This window comes from Patiria miniata, unplaced genomic scaffold (assembly GCF_015706575.1).
Source record: "Patiria miniata isolate m_02_andy unplaced genomic scaffold, ASM1570657v1 HiC_scaffold_19, whole genome shotgun sequence".
NCBI classification, from domain to species: domain Eukaryota; kingdom Metazoa; phylum Echinodermata; class Asteroidea; order Valvatida; family Asterinidae; genus Patiria; species Patiria miniata.
Window position 1 is genome coordinate 12,856,595 of NW_024037057.1, and position 25,620 is coordinate 12,882,214.

A 25,620-nucleotide genomic window follows, 5' to 3' on the forward strand; every position below is an offset into this window, starting at 1 on the left:
CCCTTACAAATTCGCAAGCAAAAAAAACACCTGAAAACTATCATGAACAAAAGTCCTTCAAACAGAAGTAATGTACGAAGTACTATACACCAAGACCGATGATCTGAAATGGTGAGTGACAGGGGCGGATCTAAGGGGGGGGGGGGTATACAAAGGGGGGGGGTATACAAAGGCGGAGGGTTGAAGGCCTGCCAAAATCATGCCTTGGGGGTCCGGGAGCTTGGCCTCAGGAAAATTTTGAAATCTAGGATGATTTCTCCGGCATTGTAAGGCAATAAACTTTAACATTCCATTTTTTATTTTCGGCTCATTTTACTACTCATTATGCGCAGTCATGTCATTGTTTTCTGAGAATTTATCCTACAAAGTACAAAGTGTACCGATAACAAAGAAGCTTACTTCTCTATATTCCTCATCCATTATTCACTCAGCCCAAGAACTATTCATTGTGAACGACGTAGCATCCAATTGACACGTTGTAAGCTTGTCGTCCAACAATGCACATGTAGCTTGATTAAAAGCACTAGTTTTCACCTAGCATCTGTAGCAGTCTACAACTCAGTTTTTTTGAAGCAGTGGTTATCGAACCCCGGACAGTTGCCTGTCGTGTACAGAGACGTAACCACATCTATTAGAAGCACTACTTTTTGCCTAGCTCCTGTAGAAGTCTATCATTCAGTTTTACCGAAGCAGTAGTGATCGAACCCCGGACCTCTGCCTGTCATGCACATGGATGTGACCACTTGTTCATCTATATAAAGTACCACTTTTCACCTAGCATCTGTACCAGTCTATAACTAAGTTTACTGAAGCAGTGGTGATCGAACCCCGGACCTCTGCCTGTCATGCACAGGGATGTGACCATTTGTTAATCTTTCCAAAACAGTCTGGAGACAGAGCATACTGCAAGTCGCTGGTACTGGCATAATCAGTTGTCTCATGTCATTCAAGAGGTTGAGTTTAACATGAAAGTATGCAGCATTTAAGCATCCCGGACCACTTGTACCCAGTATGCTGCAGAGGTTCATGTATTGTGCAGTGAAGCTTTCAAAATTCGTACTGAAGATCGGAGCGCAAAACAACATATATGGTGACCAATTTGCACCAAACGTCCACACATCAGAACAAGCAACAAGCATAAAGTTGCCACACGTACATGTAGACCTCAGTAGACGTCAACTTTCGTAATATTCCATAACTCATGTATATAGAAGTATGTACACAACACATCAGCCACGATGAAGAGAAAAAACAATTTTGTACGGCGTACAACAGTTGAAAATGAAATAGTTTCCTATGTACAATAGACGATACTTCACACTAGATGTACAATACAGTGTCATGTCAGTTTAAATTCCACACTAGTTGCTTGAAAACTGTGCATTTTGCCAAGAAGCAACAGTCGACAAAAAAATGGAATACAAATGTATACAGGATGGTATGGTGTACAACAGTGCCATAATTGGACGAAAAGATGCCGATCCTCGATGAGAACTTCTTGCTAAAGTGTCAGTTACAGCATACTTGTACTTTCATAGCAGTGGCTTGAATAACGACAGTTTGCCACGAAGCAACAGTCTAAAAAACTAATCTACAAGATGGTATGCATACGACCAGCGCCACAATTTGATGAAAAGATGTCAATCCTCAAAGACAACATCCTGCTAAAGTGTTCTTTCATAGCAGTCGCTAAACATTTTGCCACACATCAACAATCAACATGGTCAAATATTTATAAAATTGTAGGGTGTATGACAGTAGTTTTCCATGAGGAAGTTGTCGACATTAACTGCAGTGGAACGTGCGCTGATCCCCCACACATCCCAAGATGGGTTGAACGTTCAGTCAAAAGAAAAAAACAACTAGATCCGTATCCTGGCACGCAAAGTGTGAAACTGCATGTAACTTCCGTGTGTGCACTGTGCAGGCTTTTCAGTTGATTGCCAGTGAGTTTGGACCCAATAAATGGTAGATTTTTTTATAAAACTTGTTGATCAAAGTGTACCGTATGTGTGAGTGAGGAAAAATGGAGTGCGTACTAGGAATGCCGTAAAAGGTGTTTTGAATGGTCGGTTATAGCTGAATGGGTTTTAGTAGGAATTATCTCACGTGAGGGTTCCAGTCGATGAGTTATGAAAATACGATAAATTTGTTTGTGTAGGGACAAAAGTGCTTGGGGCAGTTTTGTGGTTGGGGAACGAAAGCAGAATTCATGGATCACACCAAAACTCACGGATGTAATTTTCTTCTTTCTTTCCAAAAGGGTTATTGAGATACGAGTGGTATGATTTTATTTACTTTGTGTTCAAAATCACTTACAGTCGGCCCTATTACTCTCCAAATTCTATCTTTGGAGTTTCGATCGCCCCACATTTCGTTCCCTTAAACTTGCTATTTTTCTAGCAATTCAAACATTGTTCACTTTTGAATGAAACACAACCAAAAGGACCAGCCCATATTTAGTTACGGAATCATTAATTTCCAAATTTGTAATATAAATTGCAGGCAGACTCTAATTATATTCTCACAGGGTAGTTTTGTTTTCGCCCTATCAGAATCGATAATGTAGAACCGGAAACCAGTCTACTTGTTTTTGTTTCTTGAGCTGTTGAACAGCTTTTGTTTTCGTTTAATCCTAACTCCCTAGCATTAATTTACTAGGAACCACACCCATTCTGGCAAATTCCAACAGCCACATGGGAAATCGAACACACACAACACTGTGGGACTTAGTTTCTGGAGGTATGCCAAACCCAATGTAAAAGACCATCAGTTTAGGGGTACTCTACCCATCCCAACATTGGGTTGAAACTTGGTATGTATTTAAACCAGGATGTCTTATAGATGAAAATTCAAGTGACGTCATGGTGATGTCATCACGTGACCCGTGACGTCATACTAAAAGTGCATATTCTGAAGGCCTATATCTATAAAACTACTTAAACAAAACCTGCTGTTGGCTTTGATGGGTTGAGTTTGGTTAGGGTTAAGTTAGTTTTTTCCTTATTTTTTAGACTCTTATTATCATATCTCATGAATTATTAATCTGTCCATAGGATAGTCTGAAGCAACATTCCAAGTTTAATATTGCATTATTATCACTGTGCAGTTTATTGTTCTCATGTTACGACATCATGAATATTATGTGGCCACCATTAAAAATACCGTACGCTTAGTTTTGATTCCATATTTCCTCATATTGGAATGAAAATGCACCTCCTGAAATGTCCAGGTCATGTGACCCTTACATGAACTTCAGGTTTTACCAGAAGTGCAATGAAAGATTAGGCCCTACAATATCATTACTTTCTTTTTGGAAAAAAAAAATCATGAAATCATTTTCTACTGTCCAATCGTAATAGTAAAAAAAAAAGAGGGCCTACCAGTACATGTATATGGTACCCTGCACTACATGTATGTATGAATTTAACAAATGTATGGTCATGTGAAAGATTTGGCATCAGATAGGGCCTACAAATCATTTTTCCCCAAATATGTACATGTGGAGTTTACACACCTCTTGTCATGCTATATTTGGCAACTGTAAACATGATCCCTTTCATCAGAAAGTATGAATCACTGAATGGAATGCATGGGGTATCACTAAATCAACCAAAAAACCACAGTAAATATTTTGGGTTTATATGTCCTTCAGGGTTCCCCTGTCCACACTTTGCTGGGAAACTATTGATGAATCAGTTGTAAGTGATATCATTTCCCCTGAAACAGCAATTTGATATCACTCAGGGACTGTGTACTTTTTCAAGGCGAGAGTACGCACATGTGCAGTGTACATCAGGTATTAAGACAAGTACAGGTAGTGCTGTACATAAATTATGCATAAATTTACATATTACTTATTTTCACTTTGAAAACAGCAATTTGATATCAGGTGGGGACAGTGCACTTTTTGAAGGTGTAGGAATATAAAGGTGCGTGCAACTAAATACAGTGTATCAGGTATAATAAGCCAAGTATAGTAGTGCTGTACATACATATGTACATTTCCGGATAATTTAGTATTTGATTATTTTGACTTATATTGATCGAATACCGAATATTCTAAATTGGCTGTAGTAAGCCTAAACTGGCTGCTGATTTGGATTTGCATATATTCAGCAATTTGGTGAAGATCGCATATACTAAACATGCTCATTCATGAACAGAAGTACAATAATTATTCATGTACATGTAGGCCTATACTATTTAATGTATATTGTATGGAAATCGGACAAAGTTACTATAAATGATCATCATACCGTACTACACATGTGCATGTAACATGTGTTTACAAGCTTTCTCCGATAGAGCTACGGTACATGTTAAAGTGCACATGTAAGCTCACTGTGCATGCATGGATGTCTCACTATGTACCCAGTGTTCAAGCCAGGGTAAAATTATAGCGTAGGGGTATTTTGCTCTGAGGACTAATGCGAGCTCGTAGCGCGAAGCCCTTACGGCGTGGGGCCGGCAGATTGGCAAGACAAATGGTAAAACAATCATCGTATATGGGTGTACTGCACAGGTCTCTGACAGAAAAAGTCATCGGCGATTGCAATTTCCACACGCTACATGTACACCGGTACAACACAATTTGAAGGAGGAATCTCATTGTTGTTAATGCAAGGAAATACACCGTAAATAAATGTTGAAGAATGGAAATTATGAAAATGAATAAAACTGCTGAAAACTGCTCACTGACTGCACTTACCCGAATATACAAAAGGAAAAAAGTTACAGGCAAGACGGTAGACCTTTGTCAAATTATATCCCCCCCCCCAAAAAAAGTCAAGAAAATTGAGCATCATATTTCCAATTGGGGAGGGGGGTCTCCAACTGGGTGCATACATGTACATACCGGTATGTTTCCCAATGCCTACATGTATGTTCCCCAATACCGATGTTCCCCGAAATCCTTACCCTTTAACCCTAAACCTAACCCTAACTCTAACCAAAAACGTAACCCAAACCCTAATCCTAAGGATTTCGGGGAACATCGGCATTGGGGAACATACCGGTAGGTCTTGGGGAACATCGGGTAGACCCCCTCCAACCCTCCCCCCCCCCCCCCCAACCCCTCAGCCCAACGGCTGTAGTGTAAGATGACCAGACAAATCTGGATCCTTTATGCATGGTAAACTGTACTACACTGTACTACGGTATTTAGAGGGGCATGTTTGCGTTTCACACGTTTGTGTACAAAAGGTTCATCTATGAAATGGTTGTTCTGAATTGAATGGCACAATTGGTCCAACTATGGTGTGGACTGTCCCTAAAAACATGTAAACTGACTGCTTGAAAAGTTTAAAACAGTTATGTAATGTGGTTTAGCATGACAAGTACATGATCGATCACTTAATTGTTGAACCTGACAGGTCTATGGACCTTATGTTTGGCATGCCTGAAGCCTTTGTAAAGAGCTTCACATTGTTAAACATTGACTTGTCCATTATCAGATTAAAAGGTGATTTATGATTACAAACAGGTGTTATCTAGCAAACTAATCAGCTAAATATAGCGGTGGTTTTGACAAACTACAAACTGGGAAAAAAAACTAGAGGTGTACCCTGTAGGCCTACATTCATGACGATTTCAACAAACTTCCGTTAAATATTGCACCATTAATTAAATCTTATATCAAAAGTTTGGGTCATAGAGAAACTGTTAGTAAACCGCACTCGTTTACAAAAAATGTACATCGAATGCGGCTGTGTTTTTTAAACTAGTCTTTCAAGCATCACAATTTGAGCTGAACTGTCAACAAATTTATGCTAGCTTCAGAAAAGCGATTTTAGTATAAATATGTGTGACTGGAATTTTTGAGGACCAAAATATCGTACCCCAAAATTTCTTAACATGCACCCGCGTGCATGGTTATTCCATAAAAACAGCACATTTCCATGTTACATGTACCAGTATGTGTCAGCGTTCATATTTAACATTTTTAAATGATCTTTCCAAAGGTTGTTTCGTTGTTCCGGTAAATGGGCAATTCCAGGCAAAAGTGGACAAGACTGAAAAGCAGAATATTTATGAAATCTTCAAAACTACAAGGCAGCACCACGACCTCAAATGTGGTGTCAAATTAAAGGGGACAACAAGATGCTGGCAAAAAAAACCCCAAAAAAGTCAACTACCGGTAGGGCCTTTAAGAATAATGTTATTCCTGTGTTCCAGACTACAATTTGAGGACACTTTAAGAACAAAATTGCAGGAAAAGTTTTTTTTTTTTTTTGTAACGTGAGTGACGACCAACAAATCACATGTTTTCAAAAAGTGAAGGAATGATTCCCATATCGGGGCATCACTAATTTTTCCCTTCAGTGACCCATCAGCCATCAGAAAGTGATAATATAGCCTACATGTCATAAAAAGTCAAAATTAGCAGGGAAAATATTGAAGTATTTACAGAGAAAACACTTAGAAATTTTCAGACCAGTCTCATAGGGTTTGTGCACAGGGTGACAAGTATGCATATGGCCAGATATGGGAATCTTTCCCAAGTGAATGAATGGATTGAATTTTTCTTTCCATTTTTGAGTACCCCTTTATACCCCAAGGTTGTTGTACCGGTACATGGCTGGTTTGATTCAGCTTGATCAAATATTTTTTAAAGCAGTGAGAGGTCATGGCATTATAAATGTAATGTGACTGTGAGTGATGGTGGAATTGCCCAAATTAATGAATATATCATGCCCAAAAGGGCACTTTAACTCTTGAAAACGTGTTTTGAGCTGTAAGAAAATTTGTTCACTATAGCTTTAGACCTGAATTGTCAAATGTTGTTCACCTTTTATCAAAGGGTATAAATTCATATCCAAAAGCAGTAAATGGAATTTTGAACTGTTTTCCTTGATTTTTCATAAACTTGCTGATTGGCGAAGTACCTAGAAAAATTCTGCATTTTTTTAGAGCAGTTGCTTCACACACTGATCCTCACTTGTAAGGATAAACGACTCCTAGTATGAGCTTGTATACAAAATGTACGGAACGGATCTATAGTCTACATGCAACTTGCGTGATATGCCGCGTCCGGGCATACAACACATACAACATGTAGAACAATGCGCGCGCTCTATAATCGCTTACAGCTAGCATTCTAATAGAAAATTTACCACTGAAAGACTGCAAGTGCCGTAACACGCATCTAGCCAGAAATGTGGGAAGTCATTTATCCTTGTGTAGGCCTAGAGGATCCGTGCTTCACATGAACATTGTCATCATTTTTGTTTTATTCTAGTAACTCTGTCTATGCAATGTACATGTATATAATGTTTTGTCAGGCAATTCTAGTCAATTTTATAGTCAAGTAATGAAAACTGAAATTTCACAAATTAAGGGGGGAAAAAATGAACAGAATTATATCATTAAAGAGAGATTTTCTAGTAAGCCTTCAGGTCATTCATGACATTAGACTAAATTTTGTGACATGTGTTCCTTGAATTCCTTCCTCCATGCATCATCATAGCTAACATCATCACTCACTGAGTTTGCCTATCATATTCAGAAGTTACAAAATGCAACAAATCAAAACTCTCTCGATCATCTAATACAAAATAATTTTCAAACAAGAGCAATACTTACACGAAGTACAAATTAGGCAGTTACTTCTTGTCTGTTCCTTGCTCTATGATAAAACTATCCTCAAACAAAATAATAAAATGCAACTGTTTCCATCTGAAAACAATTCATAGATGGCTCCTCGTTCCGTTTACTCCTTCCAGTTCATAGCTGACTCTTGAGGATAAGTTCATAGGAATCCAAAAATATCTGAGGAACGTTGGCGCGTTTTACGAAAGTGGAGTTCAAATTAAATACAGCTGCTTCAGGTAGTTCTGGCTATACACTGTACACAAGCACACTGTTTGAATGTATTATCCCGGTACGTCAAAACATAATTCAAAGACAGAACACAGTATGCAAATTGATACTGTATCCAAAATCAGTGCACACATTCAATCCAGACTGAACTTCTGTTTCCTTTCTCTGTATATGTAGTATGTCCGAACAGATAATATTCCAGAGAGATTATTAAATCCTGCGCCTCTGATCCCTGTTACACATTAACTGGGCGAGTTGTAAACAACCGAAACCATGTGTAAGCAGCCTATCAATGACTAACAGAAATCCCACACTTTTTGTGAAGAAAAGGTCTATGCTACACACAATGGATGCAGCCCCCAATGCATGTATTGTACAGAGGGGTCAGATTACATAAAAAACAACCCTTTGGATAATAATGGCGCCACCCAAACACCTGCCAACAATGGGCTAATCCACTTTCAAACAGGGTGTGAAATCAATTAAGATAATAGGTATTATCAGGCTTTTGTCACTGAGCATAACAACTGAATTACAATGGGCTGAACCATTGTTAAAGTTCAGGTGGGTTATTCCACTGTTTGTTGTGGGGGTGATGACGTCAGTGACTAGTGGATGACTCATCGTTTGCATTGCTGTTAGCGTTTCTATGAACCTTGTACACGTGTACAGTATGTGAACGACCCCTTATAAGTGACACACTGATCACTGCATTTGTACAGTGTAGTAGCCAAGGACATTCTTTATAGTTATCATCAATGGAAATTTACATGATCAATACTTTACTCATCAATATCCACAGCCTTATCAATTTCTATTGATCGGTGATGTCTGCTGAGTACCAGCATTTGTGAGCTCAGTTTCACGGAAAAGGAAATCCTGTTTTGAAACTGAAGCACATCCGAAACTGTGACCTATGCATAAAAAGTGCAGTAGGCCTACTTTACTTAGACCAAGACTTTACCTTTTTAGTGTTCACTGTTGCATACCATATTTTGGTAAATACAATTTTTTTGTTGAGATTTTTGTACAAGTGTCAAAATCACATTCTCACATAAAACAACAATTAATTTGTACAGCAATTAAAGGTAATACAACATTTACAAACACCAACAAACAAAACTACCAAAACAATTATTATGAAATACCTTACTTGACTGAAACTTTCATAGTCTCAAGCATCCTGTGAAATCATGGCACGTGGTGTGCTGTCATTTTCAAGAAAAGTGGACTTCTTGTATCATTTGCAATGATGGTTGCCGACCATCATTGAAAAAAAAATGCCTTTTTTTTTTATCAAATACTCCCCAATTTACCAAAGTAAGTTAGTCCACATTTTGTTTGCAACCGGTTACACATCCATGAACGGGTGCAAACAAGCTATAGTCTGGTTCAATTCCCTGACCTGAAAATTCCCAGTGTATATCACTTGCTCTGTTTCATAGGGTCGGGGAACCAAACTACCAGTACAAGAACAATATTTTTTTCTTGAACACAAAACTTTAAACGGGTCAGTGTAACAATATTTTCTATCATTTTCTATATTTTCTATAAAATGATAACCGAACCTCCAATAAAAAAAATATTCACAAATGAAATTTACACAACATGATGTAAATAATTACATCAAAAACTTCTCCTACTGTCACCCACTGAGTCTGGGTCAAAACTATTCATGAATCAAGATTTTTTTCCCGCGAACTTGCACTCTGCGGTTTTACCTTTGTAAATCCTGACCCAAGGGCAAGTGAAATCAGTTCACGGTTAACACCTTTACTTCCTGCGTTGCTGGATATTCACCCAGTAGGGAATTGTAATGGAATATAGCGCAAAGAATGAGGAAATAAAGTAAAATTTAGTTCTTCATGTAAAATAATCCAAAAAAGAGATGAGTTTGGAAGAAAATTAAAATTATACAAACTAATTAGTAGAAGGTTTGAGATTCACTAAGAGCCACAGAGCAACGTTGGGTCTATGGTGTTTGTATACATTTGCTAAAACGGTATCCTTACATTTCTTTTGTTCTGCATAAACCGTAATACATGTATGTAAACACATCCACTACAAACCTCACAAATTCCAGATTTCAAAAGGGATTCTTTGAAATTCTGACCAAAAAAACTGAAATTATAAAACAATTCTGACAAATCACATACCCCTGTCAAAAACTGCTGTTAACAGCCATTTTTGTCATATACAGAGAACTGTTTAAAAAGACAGAGGTTTATATTTGTTTTCAATTTTGCATAATCATGAGAAATGTAAGTGTGAGGTCATTTTAGGCAGAAACTTCAGTGTTACAGCTTATTCAGCACCCAAAGTTGCCAGGTTTTTCAGTTGTCAAGAAATTCATGAAACATTTTAAATGCGCACTTTCAAACAATATTAGCTAAAAAGGGATGTCAAATAGTTGCACAAAGTATGATCCATGTCATTGTCAAATACACATATGCCACTTTTAGATTGAAAAGGAAATGTGACTCAAGTTTCATGGTTCCGTGAGAGGAGTATGGGTATCTTGTGAAAAGAAAACATGGTCAGTGTAAAGTCAATTTCTGAACTGAAAGAAAAATATTCCTAATGGTGGAAATAAGCATTTAACTTCCTCAATGATGACTATGACAAATCACCACACCATTGAGTTTGAGGGAAGGAAAAACACAAAACAGGAACAAAGTTTGTAAACAACATTTCCGATTTGCGAACCTGAAAAAACATTTGTCACACTTTATTGTTGAAAGTGTGTGAAACATTTCTGCATTCAAGACAGAGCTAAATATAAAAGCATCTAATTGTTTTAATGAATATGAATTTTCACTTCTCTGTCCACTGTATTTTTTGTCTCGTTTATATAAAAACAGTAGCTGCTTTACATCCATTTAATCTCTCTTTTTTTCCTCTCAATAATGCTTTTTAAAATTACTGTAGATCTGTTTTTTTTAAACTTTATAACAGAGAGTTTTCATTAATTTTATCTTCTGGTTTTTTTCTTTCTTTATTAACTTAAATGTTTCTTGTAGACATTTGGTAAGCTTTCTTCATTTTCTTTCATGGGCTTTGTATACAGTTTTTCTTGGTCTTTATTTTCTACTTTGTATTGTGATTTATATTTTACTTTCATCTTTAAGGCCTAACAGAGAAAGAAATGGTCAGTTTTGAGGTTTAAGGGTATTTAATCTAGGTCAATAATCACAAAAGAAACACAATCTGGGGTATTTTTAGAAAGTGACTCACGTTGTGCTGGTGGCAATGACTTTTGACAAGTCGGTTTGGAGTTGGTTGTGAAAGAGAACAAAACATCCTGAAGATATCATGGTCATCTTAGCATGCACCCTGCTGGCAGTTAAACAAGCTTCAATTTCATCAGAAATTTGGAAAGACTTCCACTATTTGGAGAAAACATCTTCACTTGTACTATCTTATAAAAAAAAAACATTATTATGTGTCAACATTTAAATAATTTTAGGGTCCCAGGTGTGAATTTATAAAAATTTTCAAGCCAGAGAAGGAAGTTTTTTAATTGCTACAATAAAGAGTATAACTCCGAAGAACACTCCAACTGATAATTTATTTCACTTTGGCACATACATTTGTATCACATACATGTAGGCTTAATATCATGTGCTGAGAAAGATATCCCTGTTATTTCGATCTCCTTTGTCCATCAAGGCCGGAAACTATGTAGAGTTGACAGTTTTTAGATTTTAAAGGGTCCATGAAGTGGATTTTTCTTAGAAACATATCTGTGCAACTTTCTACTCCTCTTAAATGTATGAAAACTACAATGTACCGGTATTTGACATCCCTTTTTGGTTAATTTTACTGGAAAGTGCACTTCTTTAAAATGTTAAATTGTCCATGCTGGATGCTTTTCCGGACAACTGGGGGCGCTGTTGCTGTGATGTCATTTCAGGAAGACACTGTTCAGTTTAGGGGTTTTCTGTTCAAATTGTGAACCCCAACATTTGCTCATTGAAAACATTTGTGAGAAAATTTAGTTTGCTCCTACTGACACAATAACTTACTGCCAACACATCTACAAATTACCAAAGAAAAGAACATCTAGCAAAGTATCCAACATTCTGGCAACTTAATCTTGGTGCAGATCCCAATTTTGCTCATGAATATGGAAATTAGCAAAAAAACCAACGTTTAGTCATGATCAGTGTTGTAGTAGAGACCGGATAGTCCGAGACCGAGACCTGAAGTTGCGAGACCGAGACCAAGACAGAGACCAACCCCTTCAAGGCGGACCGAGACCGAGACCGAAATGGTCCGAGACCGAGACCGAGACCGCGGATAATAAATAACAATAATCTAAATAAACAAGACACTAATTACAGCTGAATAGCTAGTCTGTCCTTGAGATGATGATGTTGATGGGGATGTGAAGGAAGTGATTGAAAGCTAGGAATCACCTGTACCTGCTTAATTGTGTCATGCGAGTGCTCTTCATGTTTGCTTCATACCATAAATTACAACATGGCAACAGAATGTTGTATTGTCCAATCAATTAAAAAAAAGGGAAACAATGTCAACCTAATTTAAAGAAGGGGAAAACCTAATTTGATGAACTCCATATATTGTTGCCACTTTTTTAAAAACATATTTTTTTTAAATATAATTTTGTTTAACTACTATAAAGTGTCAATCTGATGAAGAAACTCTAACTTTATAGGAGTACGGCAATTTGTACTAGTTTTTTGCAATGTTGTAACTTGACAAAAGTAAAAAGTTAAAGGTGGATGTTTCATCTGTTATAGGAACTAAACTAAACTGTTACAGGACCCTAAACTCCACAGCCACCCCTTGGTTTCAGCAATGACTACTAACGGATATTTAAAAGCAGCTTTAATTTTACATTGGACCTCCTTGTAAACCTGATTCAAAAAAAATTTGGAGCAAGAAAATATTGATTTATTTTTTAAAATTTCAGTCATGGAATATAGACTTGTACATGTAGACCCAAAAATTGAGAGGTGGTCGCCAGAGAGGCCTGGCTTAGGCTGAAATGTAATGCCACTTTATTTGTGTATAATGTCAATACCATTACATACACTATAGAAGATCAATAAACCATATTTGCCTGATCTATCTTCTGTTAATCTGCCCGCTGTCATCATCGTCATTAGCCTATTTGAGAATATGGCCGACACAATAGAAGGGCGCTGTCACAAACTGAATGTGGTGGGCGAGATGTACTTTTAGGATTCATGGCTGCGTGCGCACGCCTATTTGTGTTTTGTACCAGCGTATCGCCCGCATTGGCTACTATGCTGGGCGATTTACTTGAATATTTTAGTAATTTACAAGTACAACATATTGCCAATATTTCAATCGTTTATTGTGATGGCCGTAAACAGCATTTAGTGATTAATGGAACAAAAGTCTTCTCGACTCATGCAAACGCAATTGACATTTAGAAAGGAGACAAGGCAGGCAATTAGACTCTATTTTTGTGTGACTATGGCAGTAGCTCAATTTGTGTTTATCACAGATGAAAAGATGAATACATGGCAATTCAAAAATAAAGTGACAGTATGATAAAGAAAAAGAAATGGCACCCTCCATTTTGTAAAAACAAAATATAATTGGGATAAAGAACATGTTATTGAGTAGTAACTCTGCAAATTTCACGTAATTTGCATTCTCTATTCCCAAGTCGTGCCTATTTTAATAAAGAGATCACAAAATTCAGCTGTCCACCACTAATAGCAATTTAACGGTCTACGAATTGATGAATATCCATTAATAAATATAATGAAAAAAAACAAAAAAACGTTTTCCCGCCTCCACGAATAAAGTAAAAATTGAAAAGGAAAATAGAAAAAAAATCACCAATATTTCTGGGGAAAAAGAGTTGAATTGTTTCCCATATTCAAAACAAAAAATCTGATGGTAAAAATAAGGTTTTAATCTTGATTCATAAGATTTTAATCTCAGTTGTATTTGGAATCAATGAGGATGGCTATAAAGTGCTTGTTTCAACAAACCATCCCACAATAAAAACAAGAAATAAGAAAAGGAGCAATGGTTGTCGGACTATGCCTCACTCACTAGAAAGTGAAGAGAGACATGTCTATCAGCATCACACTGCAGTCACATTTGCCCTCAACTGATTCTTTACTTAATCCAAAACTGGGGCCGGGGCGGAATCCGCCTCGACTTGAGACCAGCCAAAATATCGAGACCAAAGGGGACCGAGACCGAGACCAAGACCGAGACCACAGCTCCCGAGACCGAGGCCGAGACCAGCAAAAAGTGGTCTCGAGACCGAGACCGGTCTCGAGACCTACAACACTGGTCATGATACCTTTGAAAATGCCAAAAAAGAAAATTGAAAATAGGGTTAAATGGGACACAAAGGTACATTTCCAAGGATTGCATTAAAACAATTACATTAAACTAGCCCTCTAAGATATGATCCTGAGAATGTACATGTACATGTGTGTATCATATATTTAATTTTGTTTGTGGAAATAACAGACATTGATACAATTGTAGCGTGTATCCACAGTTTTGAGAAGTTGAGGTGAAGTACATGTACCGGTAACTTGATTTCTGTTCTGTTATAATCAAGAATTTGCTACATTTATTGTAAGTGAAACTTAGAAACAAACAAAGTTTCAACTGAGGGCGCTAGATTATTTCATTGATGGGTCTACCCCAAACTGACCAACACCTTTGCACCAGGTCAGTATCAGCACTGTCCAATGACTATCTAATGGTTTTCCACACAAAAGTTATTGGTCTTGACTGATTGAAGGGGAGGGGAATTTCCTCTTTTTAAAGCAGCTAAACCATTTGTTTTTTCCCGAGGGCAGAATACCAAGGTTGTAGTGTTGTAGTCGAGTACTTTTTTTTCCGAGTACTTTTGAGTGTTACCGAGTACTGCCGAGTACTTACCGGTAGCTTGCTGAGTACGAGTACTTAGTTTCCCAGTACAAACATGTACGAGTACTAGTACTTCCAAGTACGAGTACTTCCAAATACGAGTACAAGTACTTCTATACTGAGGACATATTTTGTGATTTTCATCACGGACAAGTTAGAACTTGGGCACAAATTGCCACAAATTCTTCACAGGCGGACAATTTTTGACAAACGAACATGGACGGTACAACATGCAATGCAGATTCGTGGTAACTACGCATGTACTCTGCTTCCCTGACGTGACAATGCTTGGCCTGTGTTTATGTCTGTGGGCCTGATGCCGAAACCAGACTGGGGGCCATTTTCAAAACCCGGCTTCGGTCTGTCTCTTTCTCCATTCATGCAGGTTGGGGCTGGAACTTACACATTTTTCATCGTCTCCTAGAGACCACTCACATTTTTTTAATATATGAATAATAGAATAATTGCTATTCAGATGTTCAGTTGATGGCAAAATTTATTTGAATATTCAGTATCAAACTGTCACGGTGTGACTTTAGACTGGTTGTAGGCTGCTGAAGCTTTCGGGCAGTGCTGTTGTATTGGATTACCCTTAAACACCAATGAGCAATCTAAGCCTAAATCCAGCCCATTCAGTAAACCAGAAGTACACGTAAAGACTTCCAGAAGGTAACAATTCTGAATCAATCAACAAATTTGTGCCTGCTGACTTAGACCAGCTTTACTACAAAATGTTTGTCCACGAAGCTTTCCATGGCAAAACACACTCTATCATGAGAAAAGTCCTGGGAAATCCGCAAGGGGGCCAAAACACACAAACAACAGTTGCCCCCACAAAATTCTAGAACTTGACTAAATAAACCACAATGCCTTTAACTGTTTTCCCAATTGACAAGTTTGTGCCTTCTGATTTAGACCAAACAGCTTTACTCAGCTTGCCTACAAAGCTTGTTTCAATGGCAAAACTCACTCTATAATATAATGAGAAAACTCGTGGGAACTTCGGCATGGGGGCATAAAGACACACACAACAAATGAGTTCTAGAACTGGACTAAATAAACCTCAATGCCTGAGAACTAACTTTTTCCCCAATTGACAAGTTTGTGTCGTCTGCCTTAAGTTAGACCATGCAACTTAATACTAAGCTTAATTGTTTCCGAAGCTTGTTTCAATGGCAAAAAGCAGTCTATAATGAGAAAACTCGTGGGAACTCTGCAAGGGGGCACAAAGACACAAACTGGGAGGCAACAGTTGCTCCCACAAAGTTCAAGAATTGGACTAAATAAACCTCACAACCTGAGAACTAACTTTTTCCCATGCATATGTTGTGCATAATTTTTTGCAATCAACCATACAATTATCTTAAACTTTGCAACTTATACAAAGATATTAATTACACTAGAGTATCACTTCAATTGGGCTCACCCTAGGCGGTAGCAGAGAAACCACAGGGGGTGGTTCTGTAACGAATTTCGCCCTAGGGGACAAGAGGGGTGCAACAAATGATCTCTCCCAAAAGGGTAAACAACTTCACGCTTCAGTGAGACGTCAACACTACAGCAATTTGTGTGGCAGTGAACTCCAGAACAAAAATTACCTGTGACAAAACCAATTGATCGGATAAAGCACAAAGATTTATGCACAGAGGTCAAATGCAAGAGCGAAAGCATTCATAGGACTTAAATAGGATACAATTGTTCATTATATCCGAAGTCCTTGGCTGCAATGCGGATCTAGTGTAGCAGCGGTAATGGAGAGGAAGTGTTGCTATGGTGATGGCTTGTCAACAAATGCCGTTGTTAGGGGCAGTTTGTGACTTTACGTTTACTGCAGGTGGTTGAGTGTTTTGATTTGAATAGGTGTGGAGATGAGACATCTTGCAAATTTTTAAAGGTTAAATGGTTTTATAAATTAATAATCGCAGTAAAATTGATTTTCCTAACCCTTGAAGAGTAATCATTTTGGTAACGGACAAGGGCTACAATGGTGTACATGTACATGTTCATACAGCCATGCATGCAATGTTACAACGCTATTTCAATTTTTGTGCTGCTTTCATGTTCTGAATATTGTTTTTATTTGTATAATGGCAGGTTTGATAGGAAAAGTAGTTCACATTTCCACGTACATGTAGATGTTTTCTCCAACTTTCGACCTGACCATCACTTTTACGTTAATTGTGGTTTTTGAGAAATCTGTTTAACTGTTTTACAAACCTTAGTGTTACATGTATGTGGTTGTGGGGACTCAGTATTTTTTAAGCATGTTTAAGCCTCCTACATGTATATGCAAAGTACACATTCTGTGCCAAGAAGTTGATCCTTTAAGTCAAAATCAATCAAGTGACTGTTTTAAACAGTAGAAATTCCCAGCCAACATAAAGCAGGATTGACTGGCTGTGACTGCCCATCCTGATACAGCTTTTATTTGACTGTGGGTAAATGATACGCCAGCTGTGCCCACAACTTGCCTGCTTTGTCTGTTCATGGTCTGTTGACTGAGTTTGACTAGTCACAGTGCTTGCTTAACAAATGATCCGACTGCTGGTGACTATCCTGTGTTACAATATAGCAAAGGAAGTGGATAGAAAGTTTGACAGTCTGTGACTGCTTAAATAGCAGGAAAAAACTAAAGTGAGATGATTTCTGTCTTATCTAAAAAGGGCAGAATTCATCAATGAAAATGTTTTTCATGGTTTTCTTTTTTGATGAAAACCTAAAGTTGGACTAATATGACTCACTGGCATCATTTACAAATTATCAATTTTAATTTTGACAACTGAATCAAGTTATGAAATACCGGTAAAACAAAATGTGCAATTTTGTTGTTTCAAAAGAAAACAAAATGTAAATTGCCTTGAGAGTTAATGGACTGTGCGATGTTGTGCGACATCAATATTGTATGACAATAACCTTGGATTACAGTAAATTATAGATGCTCATAGTACATAGGCCTACATAATATACAATTTTACAGGTACGGTAAGTAAAGAAACCTCAAACGACATTACAAAAGACGTTAATAATTTAAAGGGATTGTATGCATGGTTGGCTTGTCACCAAAGTGGGTCAATGTGTATTGCAATGAAGTAAAGTAGACTGGGTGAGTCAAAAAGAAAGTGACCTGGATTAAAAGTATAGTCCATCATTTGTAATTTGTGCATTTTGTTCGTTTGAAGCAACAAGAGTGCTCAAGATCTGACGAAGGGTACTGAACAACTAACCTGATGAAGTTTGAGCTCAGCTTCAGCTGTATATTTCGAGAAAAACAACATTCTAGGATCTTGATTTCAAATCAAATGTTGCTGAATCATGTTTTGAATTGGGCCTGAATTCAGCGTCCGAGACACGTTCTCACTTAGCCGAATGCAGCTACGCAATGTCGCGCACTGATCCGACGAATTAAAGCAACCGTGCGGGCATGTGCATCGTGCCAATGCTTGTATGCGCTCGCTTCGCCGAATAACAGAACGAACTACTAATTTGAATTTCCTACGGTGCGTCTAACAAGCACCGTTGGAAAGGCCTTCTTTTGTTGATTTATTCAAAATGACAGCTTGCCAGAAAGAATAATTTCACGGGGAGTTTAGTTCCCTTACGATCTTGCAACCAAGTATGTTTTTCAACAATAATTACGCCAGTTACTTTTTGGATAGCTGCAAATGATGGACTCTGGCTTTAATAATTTCTTTTTTTTCTTAAAAAGCAATCAAATTTTATACACGAATGAAGTATGGCTTGAAAAGAGTATGAACTTCCACTCATCTGAAAAAAAAACAACTAATTACTGAAATGGATCAATGCTATCAGAAGTTATGCTTTTTTATGGATTGCCATTGGAAAAGCTACAAATTACAGATTATACACAAACATTCAAGTACATGTACCAATGGTATTTTAATCATTTGTGTCAAAACTGCATTATTTTTACTGTCACATTTTGTGCCAGTTCAGGAATATCCGAATAAGTCCACTCATTTTTAATAGGTATTCATCAGTTCGTAGAACCGTAAATTATCAGTGGCGGACAGCTGAATTTTGTTAAAATAGTTGTAACTTGGGAATAGAGTGTTTGCAAATTAAGCGAAATTTTCAAAGTTACTAAACAGTAACATAATCTCTTTGATATTTTTATGCAAAAGAGCTACCCATATATTTTGAAAAACTATTTTCTTCGTTCGGTCAACTTCTTTATGGATCATCCTTTATATTTGGCACATATCAGATTGTAAGGCACATTACCCTGTGTTTCAAGAAAGGGAGGAAAATCCACTTTTAGGGGTTTCAGTCTGCAGGATTATCCCCGGGCTATGCATTATTTTCCCTTTTTTTTTTTCCTTTGCTTTTTACATTCCTACCGTACATATACCGTACATGTACATGTTTATCATGCACATTCAGAAAATCCACCGAGAGTCAGTAAATAACAGTACTAGTGCGAGATTTTAATGCAAACGTTGTCCGATGTCAAATTCACAAATTTGCATTTTCCTTTGAAAGAAATCCTACATTTCATATTTTCTACCATGTTTGGATACACAAATGATTTTGCTTTCTTCAAAAGTTAAATGAGACCTCCAACTACAGTGTATATATGTTTATGTATGGAATAAATACTATATGAATATGTGCAGCATGACAATAATTGTCACTTTGAAAAGTATCCAAATAAAAGTCTTATCTGAAAGTTGTAGACACCAAAAATCAATCAACATGGGGTTTTTGTCAAAAAACATACAAATTACAATGTACTGGAAATCAAGAAACCAAAATATCGGTAAAAGCCTTTTGCCGAGAGTTGTTGACATCCAAAATAGAAAAAAGTAGCGTTTTGTCAAAAGAATCATTCAAATTTTTGCAGATTGAGGAACAAACTAAAAATGTTAGGAGCAACGGGAGAGCAAACTGAGTGTAAAAGAAAAAATAACACAAAACTTACCAACGGGCTTGGTGATCTCTCCCTCTGGATTGGGAAGAACCCATCTGCAGATGCACTCCTCTTCTTCGACCTAGCAAACGCCGATATTGAAAAATCCTTTTTTGAGCTATCCCTCCCTCTGTACTCTGATTTTTTGTACAGTCCTTGTTTCTGTCTGTCGGTTTCGTCAACCTGATTGGATTTAGATTTGTCCTTAGAGCCAAGGAGTTGGAGTTTTTGTGGAAGTAGCTGCATTCCAGTGATCTTGAGATAACGGGACTTCTTCTGGTTTGAATCCGTTGGAGATTGGGATGGTTGGGCTGGGGTTGTCGGTGGGGATGGGAGTATGATGCTCATGTCGTGATCCTCAGAGAAAGTGGGCTGGGTTTCACCTCGCGGAGAAGTTGGAAGTACTTTGACGGGTAACTGACGGAGTGACTGGTGGCTGCGCTCCAAAAGGTGGGATGGGGGAGTTTGTATCAAACGCTCGTTGGGCGGTGTTATCCTACGAGGAGAACTGGGGACCGAGTTGAGGGAGTCTTCGTCGAAGTCCTGGCTTGGAGATGAGGCTTGCGGCGTTGCAACTTCTTGGGACACGGTGGACCGGCAAGGTGTGGATTGGACGGAAGAGGTGTTGGCACTGGAAGATTTCTCAATCTCCTCCTCAATGTCTTTAACATTTAAGAGGCCACTGCTATCATCCAGAGATGATTCCCTGTCCATGAGATCATCCGAGCTGGTCCTACTAGAGAGATCGGGGACAGATATCCCAACTTTCATCGACGACAGAATGCTCGTTGTCGACGTCTCCGGTTTATTCTCATTGCTGTACGACACTGGCCTTTGCGCTACATGAGGGCGCTCTCCGCTGTCGCTGCTTATGCTCCATCTTCTCAAGCGCACCTTCCGTTTCGGATCGTCCCGTGGCGAGTCATCAGGTGGTGGCGGACTCGGGGATAAACGAATTGAGGTGCTTGGTGCATCGCCATCAACAGCTGGTGGAGAGTCTACTCTTGTGGGTTGTACAGCCTCGCTTTCATCAGACCACTCGCTGATGACAAATTCAACTTCTTTTGGCGAAGTCTGTTCTCCACTTGATTTTGATGAATGTCCTGATGCTATGCCCCCAATAGCAGCATCTGGGAGTTGATTGGATTGTGATTCATAACTTGCTCCTAGACCCGAATCACGAGTCTGTTTATCCAACTCAATCTTCTTAGTTGCTTTGACATCAGGTGTCTGACTATCTTTCTCTATCTTGGATGCTCCGTCTCCGACAGAAGAAACGTCCGGGCCTGTTTCTTTCAAACTTTGATCAAGTTTGCTTTTGCGCCGGGCCAAGTTTCTTTTCAGTTCTCCTTTGAAGTCCTGCTCCAAAGTAGAATCCAGCATATTATCAATTACATCACCTCCTTCCACCTCACTTGGCAAAGACTCTTCTCTCTTGGGTGATGTGGGAATTCTGATGGCATCAGATGTCCCATTGTCTCTATTTCGACGTTCCATCAGGATCTCACTCAGTCTCCGACGGAGCTCTTGATGCCGTGGTGAGGTACTCATTGGTCGTCTAGGTGTCAGATCAAGAGAGTCACTGTTGATGCTGTGACTAGCTGATGATGTTTCTGTTGCTTCTTTACCAGAATGCTTGCTCTGGGATTGTTCGTCTTGTTTAGGACTTGTTGAGGAAATGACTGAAGATTTTCCATTTCTTTCAGATGAGCTTGGTTGTTTCTGGCCTTGCTTTGTCCTGTTTTGCACGGAGCCATCTTGAGAGCCTTTCCGGTGTCTAGGAGGAGGTTGGGGCTCAGGACTTTCTCTGGAATGACCTGGATGCTGGGAGGATTGTTTGGGTCTGGGTTCCTCTGAACCCATGGACGGAATTTTTGATTTGGCACTTGGAGTAGTCGCTGGAATCTTAACAGGACTTTGGCTTTTCCTCTGCCGCAGTGGGGGTTCAGGATCGGAGACAGTCTTAGTTCTTCTGGGTGCTTCATGTCTTAAATTGACCATTGATTCTTTCTTCACAGGGATTTTGCTTGGTTTAGCTTGTTGTTGGCTTAGGGAAGCGTGGGATGATGTTTTGGATACAGGCTGACTTTTTGCAAAATTGTCCAATCGGGATCGCCTTTCATGAGCTACTGGGATGCCAGAGGTTGGTGATTTCAAATCTGACCGGGATCTGTTGCTTCTCGCTTCAGGGGAACTAACGCGTCTCCTAGTGTCCATGCTCATCTCAAATTGTTTCAAATCATTACGGAGTTCAACTTTACTGGCAGAGCCTCTACTTTGTGGCCCATTACTTTGTGAGCGAGCAGATGGAGGGAAGGAATATGAGACACTGTCCTGTGCCTCCATTTTGTCAAACCAGGACAAAATTGAGTTGTCCCCTGGTGGCAGGGAGCCCACAGGCAGTGAATTGTGCGGAGAGGTGGAACTGCTTGATTGCGTGGTTGTATGAACTTCTGCTCGAATTTTGACCTGGGTCAATGATGAGTCCGGTTTGGCTTTGGTCGGCTGTTGACTTGGAGGTCTGTTTGGAGATCTGGAAGTCCTAACAGGTGCTAAGGGTGTTTGTAAGCGGTTTGTGGAAGGGGGTAATGGATACAAGCTTCTTGGTTGGCGTTTTGGAGTTGAAGACTCCTGAGGCTTTGTCATCTGGGGAGGGATACGTTGATTGTTTTTTGCATGTGGGTGGTTCTCTTGTCGATGGTTCTGGGGTCCATGATATTGGCCGTTTGGGAGTCGGTCAGGCTGTCTTGTTACCTGTCTTGGAGGGCTCTGGGAAAAATGTCGCTGCGGTTTCGACGGAGGTTGTCTTGGCTTCTGTGCCTCGGATAATGGACGGTTTGCTAACTGTGGATTCTTGGCTGGCTCCCTTCCCGCACCATTTCTGGTCCTTGCGACATTATTCCTGCTCCCATGATTCTGGCCGCCAGCCTTCCGGCCAGCTTGTAGTGACTGCCGGCGCCGCTCCTCAACCTGGGAGGCATATTCAAGATACTGTGACTTTTTCTCTTGCAAGGCCGTTTTCGAACGCTGCCGCCGGCTTGACACTGATGCATCCCGTGGAGAAACCCTCAACAATGTCACCATCTTTGGTCCACTCTCTGGGATATTGGCCATGTCCGCATGTTGCTGCATGGACTTAGCTTGCTCGGGGCTTCCCGACGAGTGAGGGCGTGGTCGTTGATTCATTTTAACAAACTTAAATCCTTTACAAGCACTTTGATTGTTTATATAAATTTTAGCACTGTTCTATTCCCTCTGCTTATATTTAATGTTCATTTCCACTGTGTCAATTGCGAATTGAAACTCACTGATATTCTGGATGCACAGTAAGTTTTTTAAAAATCCATGGTTCATCTTCAGAAAACTGTGTACCTTTTTGTGTGTTCAGCTCTTCCATGTGTACACTTGCCCCTGTGAAATTGTCGCATAATTGAGTTTTCTGTTTGCTCACTGTGTTTGCCAACTTTCACTTAGGTCAGAACACAGTACAAATATTCCACTTTGCAGTTTCAAGAACTAGTAAACAAGATGTCATGATCCTGGAGACCTGTCCTTACTTTGTAAAAGAAACATGTAGTGAACTGCATTTTTTTTCTTGTGTTCTTCCCACTCCAGCTCAAAAAAGCTCAAATTTGCATTTTTAAAAACTTGTACTGACAGACATCAGGGTAGGTCAGTGCATGCAACTGGACATCCAGAATATTGATGGCAAACAATTTATGATGTGAATGTTCTTCCAAATTGGCAAACTGGATGCTCAACATTGGTTCAGAATCACTAACTGACGTGCCTCCGAGTAAATGTAATATGTTAACTGCAACTGTGTGTATCGACCCAATTCAGTCATATTGACCACTTCATGAATATTCTACTCCAACAGGTGCGAATGATGCATAATCCAAACGCACCTCTGATAAAACTCCTGAAAATATCAAACTTATGGCATCAGATCCAGGGTATTCATAAGATGATCCTGTATTCCACTAACTCCTCCTTTTTGTCACTGTCTGCCATAAGCATCCACCGAATCGGCCACACTTTCCACTGGAAGATGCATTGATGCAATTATCACCACCATCTAAACTCCATGTGCCTGTTACAAATACACATTAGATGAATATTTCTAGGCATGTAACTCCACTTCTAGAGGCAACACCATCTTCTGTCTGCCAGTATACTCCAAACTCTGTTCTTGTCCATTGCTCCGGAAAAATAGTTCTCCTTATGATCTCCTCCATACAGTGGAAATACCTAACCCTGAAGACTTTCTACTGCCTATACCAATGCGTGTACAGTATTTGCGACTGCATAGCATCAATGAAAAGACACCTACATGTGCATTTACCATTGGTTAGTAAGGACGCTGTGGCATTAGCAACACTATGCAGCTGGCTTATTGTCAGTGACAACAATAGACCTCCCTCTTGTGGTATTTGTTGTCATTCACTGGCTACTTGGCATGCAATTACAGTGAGCTCCACTGAGCATTAAAGGGATGGTCTAAGCTTGTCGTTATTGATAGAATCATGGGTCTATTGTGGGTGTTCAATCAGTCATCACCTTTAATGCTTGGCTTGTTGAGAGCTGTAGTTTATGTCTGGTAATGGTTGATCCGGCTTGACGGAAACAGAAGTTGAATGATTTACAAATTGAATGTTCATGTTTTCTTATAATTTGCATCCACATAGTGCTTCACAGACAGGGTCTACCAAATCTTCCCTATAGAGGATGAATTACCATTTGAGAGATAATTAATACAAAGACTGTTTTCCGACTTAACTTCCTATATTTCTTTCCAAGTCAAGTAAAACAAAATAGTGTTAAGTCTGTCACGACCCAATGTGGCCCATCAGGCCGGCATTTGTGTCCGGTTTGAGAAGCATGAAACAACAGAATATTTCTACTCCCATGGATGGGATGCTAGGCCATCACAGGTTACTGCCCTGAGAATGTCAGTACCAATTTATACTCGGTGGAGAGAGGCAAGTGGGGGTGCAGTGGCTTGCCCAAGAACACAACATTTGACCAGCAGCTGGATTCAAACCCCTGATCATGAGTCACGGACTGTAACCACTTGGCCACACTCCCCAAGTCAAGTAAAACCCTATTAAATTACAAATTCCGGTTACAAATTAAAAAAGACCACATTTACCAAGTCAAAGTTTCTGAATTCAAGTACCTAGTCAGTTCATCCCAAAGCCATTAAGTTAAATAACCATTTCCCAAGTTAAGTAAAAAATACCAGTATGTAAGCCAGTTTTTCCCACGTAACGCCATACATGTATTTCTCAAGTGACCTCAGTGCTGACGTGAAAAAAAATGATTTTCACTGTCAAGTCAAATTTAAAGGCATTTTTCCAAAGTCAACTCACAAGTCAAATTTTCTGAAGTCAAGTATCCAAGTCATTCACCCAGAGACAAATAAATAAATGACCAATTCTCCTTCCAAGTCAAGTGAAATCAAACAGACATTCCTAATTTTCAGAAGCCACCTCAAAGTTCAAAGTTGTTGTGAAGAAAGATACTTACTCAATAGGTTTATCTCATCTCAAGTGGTTCATGGCCACAATTCTATATGTTGTTGAGGAAATATCTGGGTTTTTTAAAAGGACTTTTTCAGTTTTATTCAGAGCTTCTCAAATGTTAGCTTCACAGGATGAGGTGGCTCTGTCATTTGCTTATAAATATTCAAATAAAGGATAATTCTATTGAAATTATATTTCATGTGAAGTTAACAGTGCATTAATGTAACAATGGTGCAAAATTTAATTCCTCAAAAAATTGAGCTGTTAGGGAGCTGATAGTGTCTATTATTCAAGTCCAATGTGACCCACTCAACAAAAAAGGGTATTACATGCATGTCGCAAAAAAAAGTAAAATGAAATATGGTTGAGAAGACCACAACATCAGCTTTATTTTGGTATAGAGCTCCATAGCCCTTCACGTTCTGGAGATAAGACTTTTTGCATATTAATTAC

The 25,620-nt window shown here is 38.9% G+C and overlaps 1 protein-coding gene across 1 annotated transcript in view; it reads right to left on the reverse strand.

Moving 5' to 3' along the window:
• Nucleotides 1-24,013, reverse strand: part of LOC119725832 (serine/arginine repetitive matrix protein 2-like) — a 55,947-nt gene extending 31,934 nt beyond the window's left edge. Inside the window, exon 1 of the mRNA XM_038197421.1 lies at nucleotides 19,655-24,013. Within this exon, the coding sequence (XP_038053349.1) occupies nucleotides 19,655-22,828 (3,174 nt within the window). The 5' untranslated portion in view covers nucleotides 22,829-24,013. The remainder of the gene's footprint in view (nucleotides 1-19,654) is intronic.
• Between the last annotated feature and the right edge of the window lie 1,607 nt (nucleotides 24,014-25,620).